The 23,853-nt window shown below is 34.7% G+C and overlaps 1 protein-coding gene across 8 annotated transcripts in view; it reads left to right on the top strand.

The window, feature by feature from the left end:
- Window positions 1-23,853, top strand: part of CCDC18 (coiled-coil domain containing 18) — a 94,526-nt gene that overhangs the window by 69,402 nt on the left and 1,271 nt on the right. For 7 of the 8 annotated variants that reach the window (XM_072644023.1, XM_072644025.1, XM_072644027.1 and 4 more), the window contains 9 exons: window positions 138-301; window positions 1,768-1,981; window positions 4,594-4,693; window positions 5,283-5,399; window positions 6,942-7,085; window positions 14,010-14,213; window positions 15,260-15,397; window positions 16,510-16,710; window positions 19,482-19,952. In XM_072644023.1, the coding sequence (XP_072500124.1) occupies window positions 138-301; window positions 1,768-1,981; window positions 4,594-4,693; window positions 5,283-5,399; window positions 6,942-7,085; window positions 14,010-14,213; window positions 15,260-15,397; window positions 16,510-16,710; window positions 19,482-19,952 (1,753 nt within the window). The remainder of the gene's footprint in view (window positions 1-137; window positions 302-1,767; window positions 1,982-4,593; window positions 4,694-5,282; window positions 5,400-6,941; window positions 7,086-14,009; window positions 14,214-15,259; window positions 15,398-16,509; window positions 16,711-19,481; window positions 19,953-23,853) is intronic. The other variant, XM_072644028.1, reaches the window with a different exon arrangement.

The following is a 23,853-nucleotide window of genomic DNA, read 5'->3' on the forward strand; positions in this document are numbered from 1 at the left end:
AAAAATTTTAGTGCTATTTGTCATTCAGTATCTATTGTAATCTTGCTTAGTCAGACTATAACTATATCATAAAGTTCAATAAAATTTAAGTCCTGGAATTAATTTTTCATTCTTTGTTTTATTTCCTTTTTGTTCAGGCACATCAAATTGGAGATGGATCAGTGCAAAGATGAGTTGGTTCAAATGGAGAAAGAAATACTTCACCTGAGACGGGATGGAGAGAATAAAACAATTCAGTTAAATCATTTAGATATGACTTTAGAACAAACACGGACAGAACTAGATAAAAAAGTGAAAGCTGGTAAGAAATAGCTTAGCTGGGCTTAGCTGTCAGCTCATTTTGTTCAAACTCTTTCTTGCTAAATTCAATTTTCTCAGTTCTAATCCTCCTTAGTTTCTGTTGTCTATTCTTTCCTTATGTATAGTTTTTCCTCCTTAGGTCTTATGAATGCTGATCTGTCATGACGGTCTTCCTACCTGTTCATTTAATGCTTTTCAGTCTTTGCAGGTTCCTCGTCCATGTCCTGTATAGCCCTATGTGTGGGTATGTCCCAGGACTCTGTCCTGAATGATGTTCTCATCTCTCTCTGCGCTTTCTCTTGATGAGTTCATCAGTTCCTATGGATTCAGTCTACATCTCCAGCCCTCATCTCTCTTCTGAGCTCCAGTCCCACATCTACAGATGACTACTGTTTGAACATCTCTACCTGGATGTTCCATAAGCACCTCAAACTCAACATGTCCATAACAAAACTCATGATCCACCCACCCATCTTCATGGATTCCCTAAGAGTCATATCACCTTCTTCCCTCACCTTGTTCATTTCCCATGTCCAATCATTTACCAATCCTTATTGATACTTCCTCATCACTATATCTCATATTCATCTTCTCTTTCCTTGCACCACAGGCACCTCTCATGCAGACCCTCTCATCTGGGCCAATGTATAAGCCTCTTCATTGGTCTCTAGTTTCTCTCCTTATAATCCATTGTCCAAATGCCAAAGTAATATCCCTAAAACATGGATATGACCCTGTCACTCCTCTGGAGACACAAGAAACTTTTCTAGCCTTTAGGATTAAGTAGGAACACCTCTGGATGGTATCTAATGCCTTTCACACTCTTTCTCCAACTTATTGTCCCACGCTGATCAGCATTTCCCTCATGCACTCTGTGCTTCAGGTAGACTGGCCTACTTACTACTACCTTTATGTGACATTTTCTCTCCCACCTCCATGCCTTTACACAGTCTGCCCCATCCTAGAGTGCCCTCCCTCCTCAACTCTGCTACTTGCAAGTCCTAGCTTTCTTCAAGGCTCAACTCATCTCCAATACCACTTCTTTCAAGAAGCCTTTTCTGATTCCCTCAGTTTTGAGTTTACCCCCATCGTTGTATATTTCTTTTGTTTATTTCTTGTATGTACCTAACTGTAAACATGCTGTCTCCCTCTAGTAGAATGTAAGCCCTTTTAGGGCAGGGGCTGTCTCACTTTTGTATTTGTGTCCTAGCGCCTGGCCCAATACCTGGCACACAAGAAGCAATTAATAAATGAATGTCAATGTGATTGATTTTTGAAATATAATAAAATGAGAATTTAGGATTGTGAGATTGGAAGGGACTATGAGTATTCACTATTTCCCCCTTTTTTTTCTTATAATCACTTGAAGATGATTCAGATTTGGTTGCTCATAATTATGATTATTTACAGAAATCTCCATACTGAAATATTAGATTATGGTTTTAAAATTACTCTCCCTCATAACAGTGAAAGAGTTAGAAAAGCTACAGCAACAGTCTCAAAATGATCTAAAGGAAGCCTTGCAAAAACGAGAAGAGCTAGAGACTGAACTGCAAAATGCTCATGTAGAATTAAAAAATACTTTAAAACAGCTACAGGAATTGCGAGCTGTACTCCAGAATGCTCAGATATCCCTAGAGGAAAAGTATTCCACTATAAAGGATCTCACCGCTGAACTCAGGTGAGTGAAAGCATTGTAAATGATATGATAATGGAAGTATTTCCCATTAGAACCTTGCCTTCTCAAACTACTTTAAATTGGAAAGGACCCAGATATATGAAATCATGGCTAGCCTGGTTCCGCAGGATGTCCCTCTGTCAGACTGATAACCTCCATGGTCACTGTGCGCTGTTGTTCACAGATTTAGCTTTCTTCATGCCAAGGATAGCCTTAGCCCAGGGGTGGGGACCCTGTGGCCTCAAAGCCGCATGTGCATTCAGTCAAAGAGCTCCACTTAAGGACTAAGAGGGTCACATGTGGCCTCACTCAGGTTCCCCGCCCCTGCACTTAGCCCCGTACATCACCATTGGGCTCTAAGCTGTTGGCACTGGGATTCTGGGGGTTAATAACAGATAGTAAGTGCTGGGCTAGTGTTTGGCAGAAGTGAATGGAGCTAAGGAGCTGTATCAGAACCATAGGCTATGGGAAGTGATATGTAGAAATTATTCCATATTGTTGTTGGTTTCGTCCTTCATTTTCAAAGAGGACCATGCCATCAGAGAAATGATGACGTGGCTTGCACTTGACTTTGTTTTGAGTGAGAGAGGGCTGTACAGGTCACCAGCCTCACTTTCAGATATTCATCAGGATGACTGGAGATGGTCCAGGATGCTGTGGGAGACTTGGTCTTTTAGGCTAAAGCCTTTTCAGGTACTCACTTAACATGGGGTAATGCCCAGTCAGTGAATAGACCTCTTTAAGAGGTAGTCAGGGGATGGCGCCTTTAAGTAGAAAAGAATAAATAAATAAATTGATCAAGCTGAGAGGGGCAGGAGCCTCAGGACCCTAAGACTTGTTGTTTCAAAGAGAAACAGTTACTATTGACATTCACTGTAAGCCAGAAGGGTCCAAAAAATAGCAGGACCCGTTGTTGTTCGATCTGTGGGCTTCAGAGTACACTGGGTTATAAGGTTTTAAGAAAGAAATGAAAGAAATAAAAGAAAGGGAGGAAGAGAGGAAATAAGGAAGGAAGAAAGAAAAGAAAGAAATGTCGTCAGTAAACCCCAAGTTAACTGGGCAGCTTCTGGTCATCAAAATTTACCTTCTTTTGGAGAGGGAGAAGGAAGGGGAGAGGGAGAGGTTGAGAGAGAGGTTCCATAACAGAAGCATATTGAGGACTGAGCTCAACTTAGATAATTCTTTAGTGTGGGATCCAGGAATCGGAGTGAGCATCTCCAACAATGACTGTCCTTGTGACCCAGGGGAAAATCACTTATTTTTTTGGCCTTAGTTTCCTTATCTGTAAAATGATACTGATAATACCTACAAAACTTAGTTCACAAGTTTGTTGTGAAGCTCAAATGAGATGTGTACAAACATTAATGTCCTTTTTACATGTGAGTTTTTATTATTAAGCCTTCAAAGGCTCAACTTCTAATCTATAAGTTAGGTATAACATATCTCACAAGATCATTGTAAGAAGAACACCTTGTAAGCCTTAAAATTGTTATGTAACTCTGTTGTTATTAACAGCATTGCTCAGGAGCTCTCAACTTCTAGGTCAGACCTAAAATAATCTATTTAACCCAGAGTTCTAAAAAGACCAAGGTCTTGATAGGTGAAAGTCTATCATCCATACCTCAGAAAATCTTTAATACCTTGTTTCTAAGCAGTATGAATGTTTACTTTTAATTTATACTTTTTAAAGAATTTTAGAAGAGTTCTAAATAGGTTATTTTCCAAGTTTGAAAGCTAATTTTTTTTTAAATTGGCATTCGTACCTTTGGATGTTTCAAACTGGGATAAAGGATAGAAAAATTTTATTTTTAAAAAATTCCCACTTTCTTCATTTTGGTTGCTTCAAAATCCCAAAGACAGGAGTAATATCTCTGTCCTACTTTACTTCTGAGCTTAGTAATTTCACAGGTTTTTGGAGAGAGAGAAATTTATTTTACAAGTATTTTTTTACCTGGATTGCCATTACATATTTGGCTGCTTTAGCAAGTAACATGCTTCAGAGATAAGAAAAAAACACTTTTGAAACAAAAAATATTACTATTAACCATTTTCAGACTTTCAGAATTACACTTTAAAAAAAGTTGTAACTGAAGAAACTTTATAAATCACTTAAAATATACTTCTATATTAAACTTACATCTTCTTCCATACTTAAAAAGCATCATGTTCATTCTGAAGAGATAGTAAAATGAATATAAACAATTCAATACCAGTCCATTTGTAAGGTGGACATTAGAAATACCAACCATGCTATAAATACTTTTTTGCTGATGGTAATAATGTCCTCCCTTTCAAAGTCAAATTGAAGACTGCTAGCCTTAATTAATAATGAATTGTGAATATGATTTTTAATTCTTATCTCAAACTAATCTTCTAGTTGTAATTGTGCTTTGACAACTAACTTCTAATAATTCATCTTAAGATGACAAAATGTAAAATAACATTTTTTGCCTTTGAGAATGCTGTGATCAAGTAATAATATTGATGTTATTGATGTGGAAATGTATTCTTTTCGTAGCTTCCAGAAATATTAGTGGTTGAATTGTATCGTTAATAAAGTTTAATTATCTTCAGTATCCCTTTTGTTCCTTGTATTTTCCTTTGTCAAATTGTAGAGAATGCAAGCTTGATGTTGAGGACAAAAAGCAAGAGCTTCTTAACATGGACCAGGCACTGAAGGATAGAAATTGGGAACTGAAGCAAAGAGCAGCTCAAGTCAGTTTCTTTAATGATACTTCAATAAATTTGTGTATTGCAACACACTTAAACAGAGTTTGATGTCATTTGTTGAATTGACATATGAATTCTTAAGTTACAAGACTGAGGTATCTGAGCCTTTGAGTCCCCTTGGGTTATATAATGTAATAAAACAGGAATTAAAGTATTTGGCTCCCTAGTTAGAAGGGGGAGAAAGGAATTTGAAGGCTGATGACAAATAAAATTTTGGGCAGCTTTTAAGTAGTAATCTTTGGGTGGAGGAATTTTTTATTTTGTTTTTTAACTGGTAATTATATTGTCCACAAACTGATATAGTTTGAATGACCTTATTTGTGATTATATTAGATTTCTATTTGTTAGATTCATAATGTATGTGTGCTGTTTATGATCCAAAATGTTGGAGTTAATAACTTTGTTCTTTAATAATTTACTTTGGAGAATATGTGTTTGAATTCTTTACACTTCCTGTGAATACAATATATTTTGTACTAACTTTATTAAAAACATGAGTATTCCTGATAATTTTGTTGTCATAGTAGAAAAGAATCCTTAGAAATTTTGTGTATTTATTTGCTTTCATATTTAGGTTACACAGTTGGATATTACTATTCGTGAACATAGGGGAGAAATGGAACAAAAATTAATTAAATTAGAGGGTACTCTGGAGAAAACAAAACTAGAACTTAAGGAATCCAATAAACAGGTAACTTAATTAGACAAATTTTTCATCAAGCTTTTGGATATTCTGAAACTTAAGTAATTTGTATTGTAGGTATAGTAAAAAATCCATAACTTGTATTTTAAAATACAGACCCATGATACCATTATACACAATATAGTATTACGAATACTGTGACAAAAATGGCTACCATAAACAATAATAGTAACTCATATTTATATAGCACTTTTTCCTTTGGGTGGCAGATTAGAAGTCCATATCTGCAAAAAGAAAATTTACCACTTGTTACCCCCAAAATGCAAAAATTGGTACCATAGAGTCTGTAACCTGAATTTTAAAATGTTTCTATTTTAAAACTATACAAGGACTTTATGGCATCCTTTATGTTAAAAGACACATAACCTGAAATAATTTTTTTGATTGTACAGTGGGAAACTCTTTCAAAACTATTTTTGGAGGATTTTTTATCAGGGAAATGATGTAATCAGAAATGCACATTAGAAAGTTTAGACTTGTAATAATGTGTAAAAGTCAGATTGGTGTGGGCAGAGAATGGAGATGGGTTAACTAGTCAGGAATGTATTTAAGTAGTTAAAGAAATAGCTCATGAAGGCCTAAATTAGAGTGGTGGAATGGACATGAGGTGGCAGAACTAAGAGATATTTTAGAAATTTAATTGAGAACTTAACTACTGATGAGATATAGGGGCTGAAGAAAGAAGAAAAGTCAAAGGTAAGTCCAGAGTTTGAAGGCTGGCTGATAGAAGAATGTTGTCACCATTAATAGAAATAGAAAAGTCAGAAAGAGAAACATGGGAAATCTGATGAATTTGTTTTAATTGCATTAAGTTTGGAGTGCCATGGAATATTCAAGTAGACATTCTGTGTAAACAGTTGGAAATATAGGTCTGTAACTCAGAAAATGGTTATTGATGGAAATTGAGATTGATTTGGGAATCAGCCCTATAAAAATGATCTTGAAGCTGTGGGACTAGATGAGATTGCCATATATAGTGGGGCAGGTACTAAAGTCAGTGCAGGGAGAAAAGTGTTCTCGAGGTCAAAAGATAGCAAAGAATGTTGCAAGTACCAATAATGTGAACTTCAGAATGGAAGGATGTTAAGACCACTGGCATAAAGTCATTTTTCATATTGTTTTGTGGTTTAGATAAAAGACTTAGTCTTGTATATTTCTTGGGCCAAATAAATAGGTAAGAAAAAATGACAGCAATTTGTGATGGAAAAATGAATAAAGTGTAGTTTAATTATTTTGCCAATAAAAATGGAAATATTCATTGGTATTCAGTTGTATTCATATAAATGCATATAACATAATTTGCATTACTTCTATGACTATAAGGACTTTTTCTTTTTTAAAAAAATATGAAATAGTGCTAAATAACAAGATAAGTTTTAGATTTTAAGTCAACATTTTGTTTATTGTAGGCTTAAAGAATAATAAATTTCTGTCTTATTTAGAACCTAGTTATCATAAAGAATTGCCTCTCAGTATGCAAACATAACATTAAACTCTGTCATGATAACCTTAATTTTTTTTAACATACAGATAGAAATCTTAGAAGAAGACTTACAAAACAGTAAAGACCAGCTTTGTGAAAAAGAATTTGAAGTACTACAAAATGCACAAGAGATAAGTCAATTGAAAAAGGAAACAGAAAGAAAACAACAGAAAATAACAGAGATTGAGAATGTAAGTTATTCTTCTGAATGATTTTTCCCCCATAGGAATGAAAGGTGACTTTTTTGTTTAGTTATTCACCTTCTGTTGTGCATGAGTGACATTGCTTAATGCCTTAATGTTTATTGATCAAACTTCTTATTTTCTCAATTTTAAGAAATATCAAGCATTTACTCCCATTTAATTAATACTGATTCCACAGATAGTTTATGGTGTATATCTTGTTTTACAAACTGTATATGCCTAAAATATTGTTTAAGTAAAATTGTTGGTTATTGAATCATGTTTTCAATGCACTGGAGGAAAATCATCTTTAAAAGAATATTGTGCTTAATTTTGCTAAGTGAAGAATTATCTCCTTATTTATCTTCTCTAGAAGCTTGTTTTGTTTGAAGTGAGGTATAGTAGATGCACATTTGGGTGTTTCCTTTTAATTTGCTGTTGCTATTTTAATCAAGTCTATTTATGTGTGGCATTCCCATAGCTGTTGCCAAAGAAGAATTAAACAAATTTAATAGCTTCCCTTTGAGAGGTTTTATTTGGAAATTAACAGTACTAATACAAACTAATGTACTTGTGAAATATATTCAAGAACCATAAAATTAAAACAGTAATCCAACATAAACTAGATTATATTTATCCTAGTAGCACAGTGCTTTGCATGTAGTTGGCACCCAGGAAATAAGTGACTTGTTGAGTGAAAAGGCATTTATAGAATGAGTATTAATTTTAATTGTATTGACTTTTCTGTTTCTACTTAGAGAATTTAGAATTGCTTTCCCATTCCAACTACATTTCTGTTCTCTTTCATTTTTCTTTGTTGTTCCCTCAGTCAAATGTCCTAACCTCCCAACTCCTCCGTGACCTTCATTGCACTTCTTCCACACGGGATGGTCGCACTCTTCATGTCACTATTATTTACAAATGTTCTATTTCCTAGATCAAAAATCTAACATTCTATAGCTGACCATAATCTCCTATCATGTTTATTTTTGTATAATGCCAAGTTTTACAGAACAAATCCTTTTATTTAAGGGGATTTGTTCTATGAAGTTTAGATTCAAAGGGCTGCACTTGAGGACTCAGAAGGCCACATGTGCCCTTGAGGCTGCAAGTTCCTCACTTGTGGCCTCGTTAATGACATTTGCTACATAAATATTGATTTAGAAATTTTCACACATTTTTAGGAAGACTTCTAATGAAAAAATATTAAAATGTACTTTGGTATAGATTGGTGGACATGGAAAAGAGTTGAAAAGAGCAGTTAGTTCATTGGTGATGGTTCCCATAAGCCCCATAACCAGTTTGTGGTTGTTTCATAAGCCAAGACCCGCTCCTAGGATTTGGGCTGATTGCATCATATTTTTAAGCCATTAATTTTTTTTAAATGTTCATCTTTTTTTTTTTTTTAGAGACTCATATCACTGGGAATATATAAGCAAATTGTTGTTCCTGAATTTTAGCACTCATACAAGATTGATTTTGTAAAACCAAGTTGAATGTATCATTTCACTTAGTTAGTTGGCAGGGAGAATTGAGGCTTGTATATTCTTAGCCACTATTTTCCATTATGGTTTCCTGTCACATCATGACAGTTATGATTTCAGAAAAATCATTGTAGGAATAAGTTGAAGCTTTTTGAAATAGTTTTTATGAAGTACAGTTGATTCTCATCAAGCGAGGTAGTTATGTTTTCTAAAGCCCCCAAACACTAAGTTAGCCATTGCTTCTAGGGAAAATACAGGGATAAGTTCCTGTGAGCCTCTGGTCACAATATTTACTTTAGCACTTTATGGAGTGACTTCATACAGATGGGTGAATTTCTTCTTCCTTCTTTTGAAGGTACCATATTATTCATTAACATTAAACTCTGGGCCAGCAGCGTTTATCACTGATGCCTGAACAAAGCTTATCTAACACATGTATTCTCTTCAAAAGGTGCTTCACAGCCTTCTTGCACTTAAGAACACAAGGCAGCTCTTCTGAGGGCCATTTTAAACAACAAATCATCAAAAAGCTCAAAAAGGCGAAAAATGGGCACTAAATAGACCAAGAAAAGGATGAGAGCTGAAATAAGAAGGCCAGGAGTTGCCTTGTTTAACTTCAGCTGGGGATGTATGCAACAGGCAACACAGATGCTTTGCCACTTTGTGCATGACTGCAAAAACACCATGAGTATTGATTTTAGGATTAAAAGTTAATTTTAATGAGTAGATAAATTTGCAAATGTGGAATCGATCAGCTGTAATATTCATAATATCTTAAGAACCAAAATGTATGCATAATACATTTTTATTTTTGAATAAAGACTGAAATGAAAAGTTTTGGTTTATCACTTTTTTCTAAATTATACTGTTTATCTGAAGTTTCATAAACTAGGAAATATGGCAGAAAAAAAAGATTTGAGCTGGCAAGGTATTTAATACTATAGTCAAAGCAGATACTTAACATAGCTGTGTGACTCTATTCAAGTCGCATAATCTCTCTATGCCTCAGTAAAAAGAGGGAGCTGCATTCCATTGTTCCTGCTGGATTACAGTAGTAATATAAAGAAATGTGGATGATTTATATCAGTTTGTTTTATATCCTGCAACTTTGTTGAAGTTGATTGTCTTGATTAGTTTTTTTAATTGACTATAGGAACTCTAAATAAGCCATATCATCTCCAAAAAGTGATTTTGTTTCCTCTTTCCCTGAACCTATTCCTTCAATTTCTTTTTCTTGTTCCATTTCTAGTACACTATTGGATAATTGGTGATAATAGACATTCTTGCTTCAATCTTGATCTTATTGGAAAGGTTTCTAGTTTATTCCCATTACAGATAATATTTGTTCTTCTTTTAGCTAGACCTTACTTATTTGAAGAAAAACCCCATTTCTGTGCTTTCTAGTGTTTTTGACAGAAATGAATGTCATTTTGTCAAAAAGCTTTTTCTTCACCTATAAAAATATTATTTTTGTCGGATATGTTATTGTTCTGGTCAGTTATGCTCATAGTTTTCCTAATTTGAACCAGTCTTGCACTTCTCGTATAAATCCAACCTGATCATAGTACCTGATCTTTGCTGTGATATATTGCTGTGGCCTCCTTGCTAATATTTAAAATATTTGCATCAATATTCTGTAGGGAAATTGGTCCATAGTTCCCTATTCTGACTTTCCTTTGACTTAGCTATCAAGGCCACATTTGTATGATAGCAGGAATTTGGTAGGTTCCCTCTTCTGTTTTTTCCAAATATTTATATAGTATTGGAATGAATTGCTCTTTAATTATTTGGTAGAATTAATTTTTCATTCAAATTCTTGGGCTATTTTCTTTAGGAGTTAATTTGTGGTTTGTTCAATTTCTTTTTCTATGGTCGGGTTACTTAAGTATTCTATTTCCTGTTCTGTTCATTTGGGCAGTTTATATTGTAAATATTCATCTGTTTCATTTTTCAGTTTTACTGGCTTATCTAATTGGGAGAAATAGCTCCATAATAATTGCTTTTATTAATTGGTTGTGAATTCTTTTTAATTTTTTATGCTTGGGTTTGATTTTCTTTATTTTTCTTATTCAAATTAACTAATGGCTTATCTGTTTTATTCCTCCTTCTAAGAAAAATTTGTCTAGTATTATTTTTAGGTAATTTTTTTCTTTGTAACTTCCAATTTTGTTAATCTCTATTTTCAGAATTTCTATTTTGATGTTTTTTATTTGTTGGGGTTGGGATTTAATTTGTTTGGGATTTTTTAATTTGTTGGTTTTCTAGTTTTTATTAGTTTTGTACATTTGACCACAACAGGTCCCTGGCCAAGCTCCACTTAATGACTGGTTTTTGGGCCCTCCTGACTTTGAATGAATTTAGAGTAAATGTCAATGGTAACTATTTCTCTTTGGAACAGTAGCCCTGATGGTCTTCCCCTCCCAGCTTGATTTTTTTTTTATTTTATCTTGTTTTGTTTTCTTTTTAATTGAAAGGGCCAACCCTTAACTTACTTCTTAAAGAGGTGAGGCCTGTTCCCTGAATGGACATTACCTCACTTTGAGTACCTGAAAAGGCCATTGCATCCTGGGCCATATCCAGTCGTCCTGATGAATATCTGGTCAGTGGACCCAGATGCCTCAGGAGGAGAAAGTGAGGCTGGTGACCTTACACAGCCCTCCTTCACTCAAATCAAAATCAACTGCAAGTCATGTCATCATTTTCCTGATGTCGTGGTCCTCTTTGAAAATGAAGGACAAATACAATGCCTCACTCCTATAGCTATTCTTAGTCCTCATCACTACCTCCAATCCCTTCTTCACTTTTAGTTCTTTCTTCCTTTCTCAGTCCCAACTCTTATTTTCTACTTTCTAGTCACTTACTTTTTTGTCCTATAACCACTGACCTCTTGCCAAACTTTAGCCCTGGCCTACTCCTACCATCAGCCTTCTTTGCTGAATGGATCTGGAGAAAGGTTCACAATCACACTATAAATTACTGAGCTTCAACTGCAGCCGTATGATAGCAAAGTAATCCTTTCATTCCACCCTAATGAATTCTTTATCTCACTTGTCAAGTTTGTCAAGCCTCCCACATCTCCTCTTTCCCCTCTCAGCTGAGGATTTAATGAGCTTCCTCTTCTCTTCATGTCAAAATCCCTTGATATCATTCCCTACTCTCTTCTTTCTCCCAGTCTCAAAGAATGAGGTAGCTCTTCTCTCCAAGATCAAGCCATTTATACACGCACTAGATCTTAGAAGATTACCTAAGAGAATCTGGGATTATAGTTTATAGAGATCTTACGTCTTAACATTTTGTTTATTATAGACTTAAAAGAATATGTCTCTATCTTATTTAGAACCTAATCATCTTAAAGAATCATCTCTCATTGTGCAGTTATATCAATTAGGATCTATTATGGTAACCTTAGTTACTCTTTTAATATCTGGATAGAAATCTTAGAATAAGACAGCTTTGTGAAAACAAATTTGAACAGATTAGTCAACTGAAAACCAGCAGAGTAGCCCCTCAAACATCCCCTCTGATCTTCAACCTCCCCCTAACTACTGAATTCCCTACTGCTTTCAAATATGTGCAAGTCTACCTATCCCTTTCTTAGGAAAAGAATTACATTCTACTTGGTAATGCCCTCTGTGTTCTTTTTAGATGATGTTTGTTCTATTTTTTTCCCTTAACTGTCTTGTTTTATATTATCTTGTACTATTTTCCAGGCTCTCCTCCTATATCTTTTCTCTTTCTCACTCAAATTCCTCAACCAAGCTGTCCATAGTTAGCATCTCCTCTTCCCTGTCACTCCTCAACCCTTTGACTTTTGACCTCAGCACTCAACTGATCTGATGATTTCTTAGTTCTAGTTTTGCAGTTGACTCTGTTGATCAGTCTTTCCTCCTGGATGTTCTTTCTTTTCTGAATTTTCATGATACTATTCTTTTCTGTATCTTCTCCTTCTACCTGTCTGATCACTTTTTTCTTCATTTTTAAGCTGTTTTGCAGACTTACCACCAATGCTACTAACTTCAGGTATTCCCCAAGACTCTGTCCTAAGCCCATTTCTTTTCTCTATATATACTTTCATCTCCTGTGGCTTTGTTATCTCTGTACAGATGACTCCCAGACATATATTTAGCCCCAGTCTCTACCCTGAGCTTCAGTCTCATATCACCAATCACCTCTTGTGCATTTCAAAGTGGACATCCTAGAGACATCTCCAACTCAACATGTCGAAAGGTGAACTTTATCAGTGACCTAACATCCTTTCCTTTCATGTACTTCCCCATCTCTTTCAAAGTTATTAACCATTTTTTCCGCTTATCTAGTTAGTAACTTTGGCATCATCCTTGACTCCTTACTCTCTCTCATCCCATATTTCCGATCAGTTAATGGATCTTGTTGTTTCTGCTTCTACAACATCACTCACCTCTTGCCCTTTCTCTCTGCTCTCATCGTTCAGGCCTCCTACATATCAGTGTAAATGGAAGGTCAACTTAGAGTGAAGGGACTAGTAGAAGGGGAGCTGCCTGGGAAATGCTTCTTGTAAAAGGTGGAATGCTGACCCTTCTTATTGGTAGGGGATCACTGATTCCCATTAAATAAATTTCTGCAACAAACAGTGGAGCTCTGGGCAGAAGATATATGAATGTGTATACTTTTATAAGAATAATAATCATTAGCATGGGAAATTGAGGTAGTTCTATCTGATTTCTTCTACATTCTGACATAAATATTGTATAGTTATAACAATAAAGGATTCTAACCTGTTATGTAGTTTGCACATGCTAAGATGCTGTAGGGTCATACAAACGTTCTGTTAGATCTGTCTCATTGACATTGTGCTGATAAAATGTGCTTCTAATAAGGGAGTGGCTGCATGTTGCTAGGTACTTTCTGAACCGCTCTCTGTTACAGTTTCACAATAGATGAGATGTCCTAGTGTATGAAGAACTTGAGAAGAAGCACGATCAGAAAAAAAAAATTCATGTAGGATCATAGAGCTAGAGCTTGGAAGGTCAGGAGCCCTTTCAAATTTAAGAGTCCAAATCCTTCAATTTAAAAATGAAGAAACTGAGGCCTAGAGAAGTTCATGATGCCAGCACAGGGATGCTGGACCTAGAGTCAGGAGGATGGGGGTTCAAGTCTTGCATTGGACACTTGATGGTTGTAAGTGACTTGACTTCTCTAATCCTTACTCTCCTCATCTGTAGAATGGGGATAATACTAGCACCTACCTTACAAGTTTGTGAAGATCAAATGAAGTATTGCATGTAAAGTGCTTTACAAACCTTAAAGTGCTTTATAAATGCTAGTTGTTATTAAGTAATTTACTCAGGATCATAAGGTAATGAGTGGCAAAACTGGAATGTTCATTATCTCCACTCTTTCAAGTGGCAGCAGGAAAAAATTAGAGCTTTTATTCTTTACATAAAACCTAAGAATGGTTTCTATTTTTCAGATTATGAAAGAGCAGGAACAGTGCATTGCAGCCCAATACAAAGAAGTTTTGGATTTGGGGCAGCGGGTGAGGTTAGCAGAAGAACAGATGCAACAAATTCAGCAGGAGCTGCTAGAGACTCGCCGGCAGCAAGTCCAAGCCCAGAGAGAAGCTGAGAGACTTGCAAATGAACTAGAAGAAACAAAACATCTTTCTAGAGAGAAGGTTTCTATTCAAAACAGTTTTATTTTATTAAAAATTATTAAAATTATGGCATCCATTTTTTTTTATTTATGAAATAGGTTTAATGAATAAGTAAATGGCTATATTTTTAACCTAATTTTTTTCAGTTAAATACATATTATTAAATTAGTATGGTACAACTTTTAAAATTTAAAACTGAAGTAATTTTGCTAGGACCACATGGAAACCACCTTCCATCTATTCATTAGAGATGGTCACTGATAAATTCCTGTGATCCTTTGTTCCCTACACTGGTTGTGTGTTAGTTCAATTAAGGGGTCAGTTAAATATTTTTGGCCCAGAATGCTGGCTGAATTGATTGAAAGCATGCATACCATATATGTTTTCTGCCTGACTACACTCACAAACAGTATGGGCAAAGAATATATATGATAATCACTTGGTATTTTGTTTTTGTACTCCTGAAAGTTACCTGCCTTACTTAATCCCAGTCCTGAGTCAGTTATAACAAATGAGACTAGTGCCAAAAAACATCTAAATACTATATAATATAGGTATTACACAGTGACATAGATATAGTTATAAGCATTTGCCTATATGGTTCCTATACTCTGAAATAATATTTAGTGTACATTGCTTAATTATATAATTAAGTAATTAAAAATTTTAGTTACTTCCACAAATGCTGATTTTTCTCATTATACTGATCTTATAGTACTATTTCTATCCTTCCCTCACTGTGATACATTTTGCTATTTCTATGAACAATTCATGTACCCTGCAGAAGATAGTTGAATATTTGACCTTATCATACCCATCTTCAAATCTGGAAGGACCAAGTCAAGAAGCATGTATTATTATTTCACTAGATTTTGAGTACCTTATAGGCAAAGAATCCAGTCTCGCTTTTCTCTGCATCTTTCACAGTGCCATGTCTTGTACAGGGTAGCCACTCATTAAACAATATTTTGCAAACTACATTTCGGTTCATTTGCTGAATTAGTTTAGATTTAATAAAAATTTAAAAGAAAATAACTGATTGCCTTTATTCAATGTATGTTTTGAAGGAAGCACATGCCAACCATTTGGCTGAAGAATTGGGAGCTTCACAAGTACGTGAAACTAAATTGGAAGCAAGATTTCAAGCAGAAGTAAAGAAACTGTTAAAAGAAATAGAATCACTGAAAGAAGCTTATCATCTAGAGGTAAAGAAAACAAATTAAATCAGACTCAGTAAGCCTGTACCCATGTTAATTGGATTATGTCTTGGTGTTTTTGCTAAGATCAATCAACAAGCATTTATTAAGTACCTACTGTGTATGTGCCAAGCACTGTGATAAGTCAGTAGAGATAATGGGATATTAAGACATTCCTGCTTTGAGGACCAAGGATTCAATTGGAAGAAGAGAGCATGTACTTTGGGGGTTGGGTGTTGGCGCTGGAGGGATAAGGCTAGTCAAGTATCTACCCTAAGTTTGGCATTAAAATGACAATCCCCAGAACAACATTTGTCTTACATAAAATTGTAGCTGAAAGTATTATCTATTCTGTTAGGCAATGTCTCATACAAAGATCTCATACAATAAATTCCTCTTATCCTGTCTCAGGGAGGGCGGGGGCAGAAAGGGAAAAAAAATCTAAAATATATATAAAAAATAATAAATTCCTCTTTAATTTAGTTCCAAAAATGTTTTTTCTCTGAAAACAAATGTGTTTGTTTTCTTTTGCTTTAGCTGTCATGAAACTGAGAACCAAATTAAATATCCAACTCTAATCAACCATTCATTTTGCATGCTTGGTAGTGCCCTCTATGTTCCTTTTGGATGATGTTTGTTCTATTGTTTTCCCTTAACTGTCTTGTTTTATATTATTTTTTATTTAAAAGAAACCTCAGATCTTTTAAAAAAATAATTACATTCACAATACAAAACTTGTCCCTAGTAACATTATTTTATTACTCTATACATCATTTTTTAAAAAGTCTTTCTTTTTGGATGAGTATTGATGGTTTATTTTAAATAGGAGATTAGTTCAATAGAAAAATGAGAAAAGGTGGTATTGCAGTAAATAAAGAAAAAAGAGTAACAGTCTCTAAATAGTGATGCTGGAAAAGCAACTTGAATATAAGGTTTGTGGAAAAACTAACTTTGGGGATAGGAAAAATGAGATATTTCTAGCCATAAAAGGAGCTTGTTTTGCTCATATATTTATGTTAAATTTGCTCATGTATTTATATTAAATTAGGTATTTAAAATATTAAGGAAAAATAAAACCAAATCAAATCTGTTTCATTTTCTTTTTGTCCTAAAATACTTAGATACTTACACATCGAGAGAATCGTACAAAATGGAAGCTATCTTCAGACAGCCAGAAATCTTCAGTTCAGCAACTAAATATTCAGTTAGAGAAGGCAAAACATGAATTAGAAGAGACTCAGGGCACATTAAGCAGTCTGCATAAACAATTGCAGGACAAGAATGAAGTGATTCAAGCTGCCAATGAAGCATTGCTTGTTAAAGTAAGTGGAATATAAAGTATAGGAAACCTTAAAGCTCTGACTTTAATGAAATTTCTTATGCATAAAATTTTAATTAATCTCTTATGTTTCTTATACATTTTGCATGAATAAAGACTATGATAGGGACATCTCAGTGGTGCAGTGAATAGAGTCCTGGATCTTAAAACTCATCTTCCTGAGTTCACATCCAGCCTCAGACACTTAACTAGCTGTATGAGCCTAGGCAAGTCACTTAACTCTATTTGTCTCATCCTCATGTAAAATGAGATGAAAAAAGAAATGACAAACCACTCCAGTATCTCTGCCAAGAAAATCTCCAATCCAGTCACAAAGGGTCAGACACAACTGAACAATAAAGTCATGATTAGTTTTTTGCCTATTTAAGAAAAACGTACCCAATTTAGGTAGTGATATGTTGTGCTTATTAATAGGTTACGTTCTCTCATATTACTACAGGGAAAGTGTTTGGTGAACTTTAAGTATAAATTCACCTAATTCTTGCCTATCTACTTTAGGGTTCATATTATTTTGATGCCAGTAAAAAGTCGGAAAAAATTTTCAGAATTAGTAATTGTTAAACTGTTGAAAAATCATAAAGTTTCATTATCTATTGCTGGATTTGAGTATAGGCACTAGTATGTAAACATAGGTATTCACTTTTATTTTTCTCTGCTTCTAAAGTTTTGGGAATTAGAGATTAATATTAGTACACAAAGATAACGCATGCAACAGAGCTGCATAACTACTGGTATGTATGTTAGATTTATCAGTTAAGGCCTAAGAAAGAGGAATATGGACTAGCTGATTGAAAATCAGGAAGCTCTTTAAAAAAATAACTTTTAAGTGCAGTAGAATGCAAAGTTACTGAAAATCTAAAAACTGTTAAGAAGACTACTTTTTAAAAATTAGGAGCACTTAAATACCTTTTCTGATGTGATTCTTTCTGTTATCCATACTGTGTGCTGTCTAAAGGGTAAAATTTTGTAAATGAGAGGTAATGAGTAATATCAACATGATTTTGTAACCTACTACGCCAGGAAGAACTTGAAAGCTGGATATAATAACAGGGAGCTTTGGAGCTATGAAGATCTGCATTCAAGGCTGACCTCTGACCCATTCTGACTATGTGACCTGGGGCAAACTTCTCTGTGTTTTAGGCAGCTCTGTAAGACTAGAAGTTATAGATTAGGTACTATCCTGCACAGGTAGAGAGTTTGCTTCCTCAGGATTTCCCTATACTAATGAAACCACAGGTCCAGTACCTATCCTACTTAGCTCCCCAGTCCTGAATAAGAATTAATCCTAACATTAAATCTGGGGAAAAAATTATGGGAAAAACTAAAAATAGACTTTTCCTGAGTGGTTAAATGTCAAATCTTACAAACATTTCTTAAGCCTGCTACATGCCAGGCACTGTACTAAGTACTGGGGATACAAACAAAGGCAAAAGTAATCTCTCCCTCAAGAGGCTCACAATGGAGGAGACAACAAATGTTACGTATAAATAAGATATATGCAGGATAAACTAGAGATAATCTCAGAGGAAAGATACTAGGTATCTCCCCCTCGCCCCCAAATAAGTGGGACTAGGCAAGGTTTCTTGCAGAAAATGAAATTTTAGCTGAGACTTGAAGGAAACCTAGAGGCAGAGATGATGAGAGAGAGAATTCCAAGCCGAAGAAAACTGAAAGTTCATGAAGTCCCTTTTAACTTAGCAATACCACTACTGCCTCTATACCCCAAAGAGATCAGAGAAAGAGGAAAAGGAGTCATACGTACAAAAATATTTATAGTAGTTCTTTTCATAACAGCAAAGAATTGGAAACTTAGGAGATGCTATCAACTGGGGAATAGCTAAGCAAGTTATGGTATATGAATATAATGGAATATTGTTATGCGATAAGAAATTATGAAGGAGATGGTTTTAGGAGAACCTGGGAAGATTGGTATAAACTGATGCACAGTATAGTCAGCAGTACCATGGGAACAATTTATGCAATAATAACAATGCCATAAAGACAAAAAACTTTGAGAGACTTAGGAACTCCGATGAGCACAATGAAACCAACCACAGTTCCAGAGGACTCATGATGAAATGTGTTATCCACTTCTAGATAGAGAGGTGATGGACTCAGCGTTCAGACTGAAGCATATATTAATTTGGGAGTGTAGGGGTTAGCTAATATGGCAATTTATTTTTCTTGACTATATATATATGTTAAATATATTAATATAATATATGTAATATTACATATATAACCATTATATATTAATAATAATATATAATTATAATATATTAATTAATATAATATATTATATATTTAATGTAATATATATTAAAACACATGTATATGTGTGTGTATATATATACACACATGTTTTAATTGTTTTTCTTGCTTTCTCAATGGCTGGGTGATAGAAAGATGGGAGGGAGAGAATTTAGAATTGAAAATAAAATATAATTGAATAAAGAAAATGCACAGGGTCAAGAAATGTAGTGTTTTGTTTGAAGAACTACAGGGAGGTCTGTCACTGAATTGTAGAGTATGTGAAGGAGAGGGAGTAAGGTATAAGAAGATTGGAAAGGTAGGAAGGGTCCAGGTTATGAAGGGCTTTAAAAGCCAAATTAATACTCAAAGCTGTCTGAAATGGGATGGTTCACCTCAAAGAGTAGTGCATTCTTTCTAGGGATTTCTGTACAAAGTAATGCTACATTGGATAAAAGGTTGAACTTTCCAATTCTGAAATTCATGATTCTTATTTTTATGTAGGAATCGGAGGTAACTAGGCTGCAAGCCAAACTTTCTAGATGTGAAAGGACTGAAGGCTTCAAGTATCTACCAGTCTCACTTTTGTCTCCTACTGAAATTATGTATAATATTCAAGATTCAAGGCCTTTCAAACAACCTCAGCCATCATTTCTCAAATCTAGAAAACTGCGTCGCTCTATTAGTGCCAGTGACATAAGTGTCAAGACTGTCGATAATGAAGATCTTTCTGAAGAACTCTTAGAGGATCTAAAGCAAATACTCATTCAAAATCCTTTACCAACAGAAGAAGAAAATAAGAAAGATGCACTTTATACTCCATCAGATGTATTTGACTCAGCGACATATGATGTAGATAATGATGAAACTTCTCAAAGTAATGACTTCACTACTCTTAGTGGAATGCTAAAATACATAAACAAAGAAGTGAGACTGTCAAAAAAGTCTTCGGTATCAGCATTTGGTACAAATCAGGTATTATGCCTATGTGGAAGAGTATACATTAGTAGGTGATAGTTTCTGTGTTGGGGAAGATATTTTCAGAGAATTTTCTGTACTGTGAAAACTCCTTTTGCATTTTACTTAAAGTTAACATTTGGGAGAAAAATTGGTGTTTGTAAAGTAATAGAAGATTTTTTTTTAATTAGAAAGACTAAAATAATGACCATTTTTTAACATGGGTAGGAGTCTTCTATGGAGGGAAGATGATACACAGGAAAAAATTAAGGGCTGTATAAGGAAGAACTAATGTCTTTTTTTTTTTTTGCTAGAGAAATACAGAACATTTGACTTCTTTTAAAATTAAGAATAGGGAACATACAAGTTTATTCAACAAGTATAACAAAAACTAAAAACTACACTTCAGTTCCACAAGGGAAGAGTAAAGAAGATGGCAAAAAGCCAGAGACACAGAAGAGAAATATAAGGGTAAAACTCATAGAGAGGGAAAGAGAGAAAGGCACAGTAGGTTCTGAGGTGAATCGTAGTTAATAGAGATAAATTGCCCTTATCATACCTTGTTTATACAGCTAGGCTATGGCCATCAGAATAAATTATTATTGGTTGTCATTGGCTTTTGAAGAGTTGACTGGATTATTAACCACTATTCATAATTTTTCAGTTGTATGCCCAATTCAATGATCTGCTCTTTCTCTATTTTTTTCTTTCTATTTTATTGATATGAGAATTTAGAGAGATAAATGTCCCCCTAAGAACTGCTTTGATTGCATCCCATAAATTTTGGTATTTTATCTGATGGTTGTCATTCTCTTTGATGAAGTTATTGTTTCTATGATTTGTTCTTTGACCCACTCATTCTTTAGGATTAAATTATTTAGTTTCTTATTAATTTAATCTATTTTTCTATAGCCAATTCAGTTACAACTAAGTGTAATTTTATTGCATTTTGATTTGAAAAGAATGCATTTAACATTTTTGCTTTTTTTCATTTATTTGTGAGGTTTTTATGTCCTTATATTAACATGATTAATTTTTGTGTAGGTGCCATGTACCACTGAGGAATACATATTCCTTTCTATTCTCATTCAGTTTCCTCTAGAGGTTCTATCATATCTAACTTTTGTAAGATTCTATTCATCTCCTTAACTTCTTGCTTGTTTATTTTTTGGTTAGATTTATCTAGTTTTGAGAGGAGACAGTTGATAGTTTTACGATTTCTTCCTGTAGCTCATTTAATTTTTCCTTTAACAATCTGGATATTATACCATTTGGTGTATATATGTTTGGGATTGACACTACTTCATTACCTATGGTTCCTTTTTACAAGATGTAGTTTCCCTTTTTATTAGCTCTATTTTTGCTTTGTCTGAGATTATGATTGCTACCCCTGCTTCTTTTTTTTTACTTCAGCTGAAGTATAATAGACTGCTCCTGCCACTTACTTTTTATTTACTCTGTGTGTCACTCTGCTTCAAGTGTGTTTCTTGTAGATAATATATTGTTGGATCCTAGTTTTAATCCATTTTGCCATCTACTTCCATTTTATGGGTGAGTCCTCCCATTCACATTTACAGTTGATTACTAACTGTGTATTTCCCTCAATCTTATCTGCCCCCCCAATTTATCCCTTTCTCTCTTTCTTTCCATCCTTTCATTGTTCCTCATCAAAAGTGTTTTCTTTCTGATCACTGCCTCCTTCAATCTGTCCTCCCTTCTATTAGCCATCACTCTTCTTTTATTCCCCTCCCCTAGGGTAATAGATGTTGACACCCTACTAAGTGTGCAGGTTATTCCTTCTTTGAGCCAATTCTTATGAGATTAAGGTTCAAGCATTACCTGCCACACCCTCATCTTCCCCTTCATTATAAAAGTTTTTCCTTTCATGCCTCTTCTATGTGAGATAATTTGCCCCATTCTATCTCTCCCTTCCCTCTTCTCCTAATGCATCCCTTTTTCACCCCTTAATTTTTTTTTAGATATCATCCCATCAAAGTCAACTCATGCCTGTGCCTCCATCTCTGTGTACTCCTTTTAACTGTCCTAATAATGATAAAACTCTTAGGAGTTACAAGTATCATCTTCCCACGTAGGAATGTAAACAGTTTAATCTTACTGAATCCCTTATGATTTCTTTTTCTTGTTTACCTGTTTATGCTTCTCTTGAGTCTTATACTTGAAAGTCAGACTTTCCATTCAGCTCTGGTCTTTTCATCAGAAATACTTGAAAGTCATCTATTTTATTGAATGGCCATCTTTTACCCTGAATGATTATGCTCAGTTTTCCTGGGTAGGCGATACTTTGTTGTAATTCTAGATTTTTTGCCTTCTAGAATATCATATTCCAAGTCCTCCAGTTCTGTAATGTGGACACTGCTAAATCTTGTGTTATCTTGACTGTGGCTCCAAGATATTTAAATGATTTCTTGCTGGCTGTTTCCTTGACTTGAAAGCTCTGAAATTTGGCTATAATCTTCCTGGGAATTTTCATTAAGGGATCTCTTTCAGGAGGTGATTGGTGGATTTTTTCAGTTTCTATTTTACCCTCTGGTTCTAGGATATTAGGGCAGTCTTCCTTGATAATTTCTTGAAAGATACTGTCTAGGATCTTTTTTTCATGGTTTTTTCAGACAATCTAGGAATTCTTAAATTATCACTCCTCAATCTATTTTCTAAGTCAGTTGGTTTTTCAGTAAAATATTTCACATTTTCTTCTTTTTTTAAAAAATTTCTTACTTTGTTTTATTGTTTCTTGATGTCTCATGGAGTCATTACTTCCACCTGACCAGTTTTAATTTTTAAGGAATTATTTTCTTTAGTGAGCTTTTGTATCTCCTTTTCCATTTGGTCAATTCTGCTTTTTAAGGAGTGCTCCTCTTCTGTGGATTTTTGTGCCTCTTTTGCCATTTGACCTATTTTGGGTTTTTTTTTTAAAGTTTTATTTTCTTCAGTGTTTTTTTGTACCTCCTTTGCCAAGTTATTGACTTTTTTCATGATTTTCTTGGATCATTGTCATTTCTTTTCGCGATTTTTCTTCTACTTCTCTTATTTGATCCTTTAAAATCCTTTTTGAGCTCTTCCAAGAGTTCTTTTTAGTCCTGAGACCAATTCATATATTTTTTTGAAGCTTTAGATGTAGTTATTTTGACATTGATGTCTTCTTCTGAATTTGTGTTTTGATCTTCCCTGTCATCATAGTAACTTTCTATGGTCAGGTTCTTTTTTGTTGTTGCTCATTTCCCCAGTCCAATCCTTGACTTTTAACTTTGTTAGGGACTTTGATCTAGGGGTGGAGGGGACACTGTCCCAAGCTTCAGGTTTTTCATACTGCTCTTTTCAGAGCTAGTTCTAGGGTTCTGTAGGTTGTTGGTTCTTCCAAAGTGGTATGATCTAATAAGAGGTATGAATACTGCTTTGCTGGCCCATGCTCTAGTCTGTGAGTGACCACAAGTACTCTTTTCCACCCTGGAAGTGTGACTAGGGTCCCTGCTTCTGCTAGTGCTCCTTCATTCTCTGGGACTACAACCTGGAACCACATATGGGCAATGCAACAAAGTCTTATACTCAGTGCCAGCAAAGAGTCCTTCTGGCCAATTGTCCAACTCTCTTACTCTCTGTAGGCTAAGAGCTCTGGAAGCTGCTGCCACCAATTAAATCACCATAGTGCCAACCTTCTAAGTGGTCTTGAGGTGGAAAATTGCTTCATTCCTTCCTTTTGTTGGTTTTGCCACTTTATAATTTGTTTTGAGACTTTATTTTAAAGTTGTGTGGAGGGGAATTTGGAAGAGCCAAGGAGAGTCCCTGCCTTTACTCTGCCATCTTCAGAATGTACCTGGGTGGCCTATGGTTATCCTATTCAAAGTGGGGCTTCTGAAATTTTTTAATTAGAAGAATAGGAAGAAATGATAATATCCCAGAG

This window comes from Notamacropus eugenii, chromosome 2, assembly GCF_028372415.1.
Source record: "Notamacropus eugenii isolate mMacEug1 chromosome 2, mMacEug1.pri_v2, whole genome shotgun sequence".
In the NCBI taxonomy this organism is placed as follows: domain Eukaryota; kingdom Metazoa; phylum Chordata; class Mammalia; order Diprotodontia; family Macropodidae; genus Notamacropus; species Notamacropus eugenii.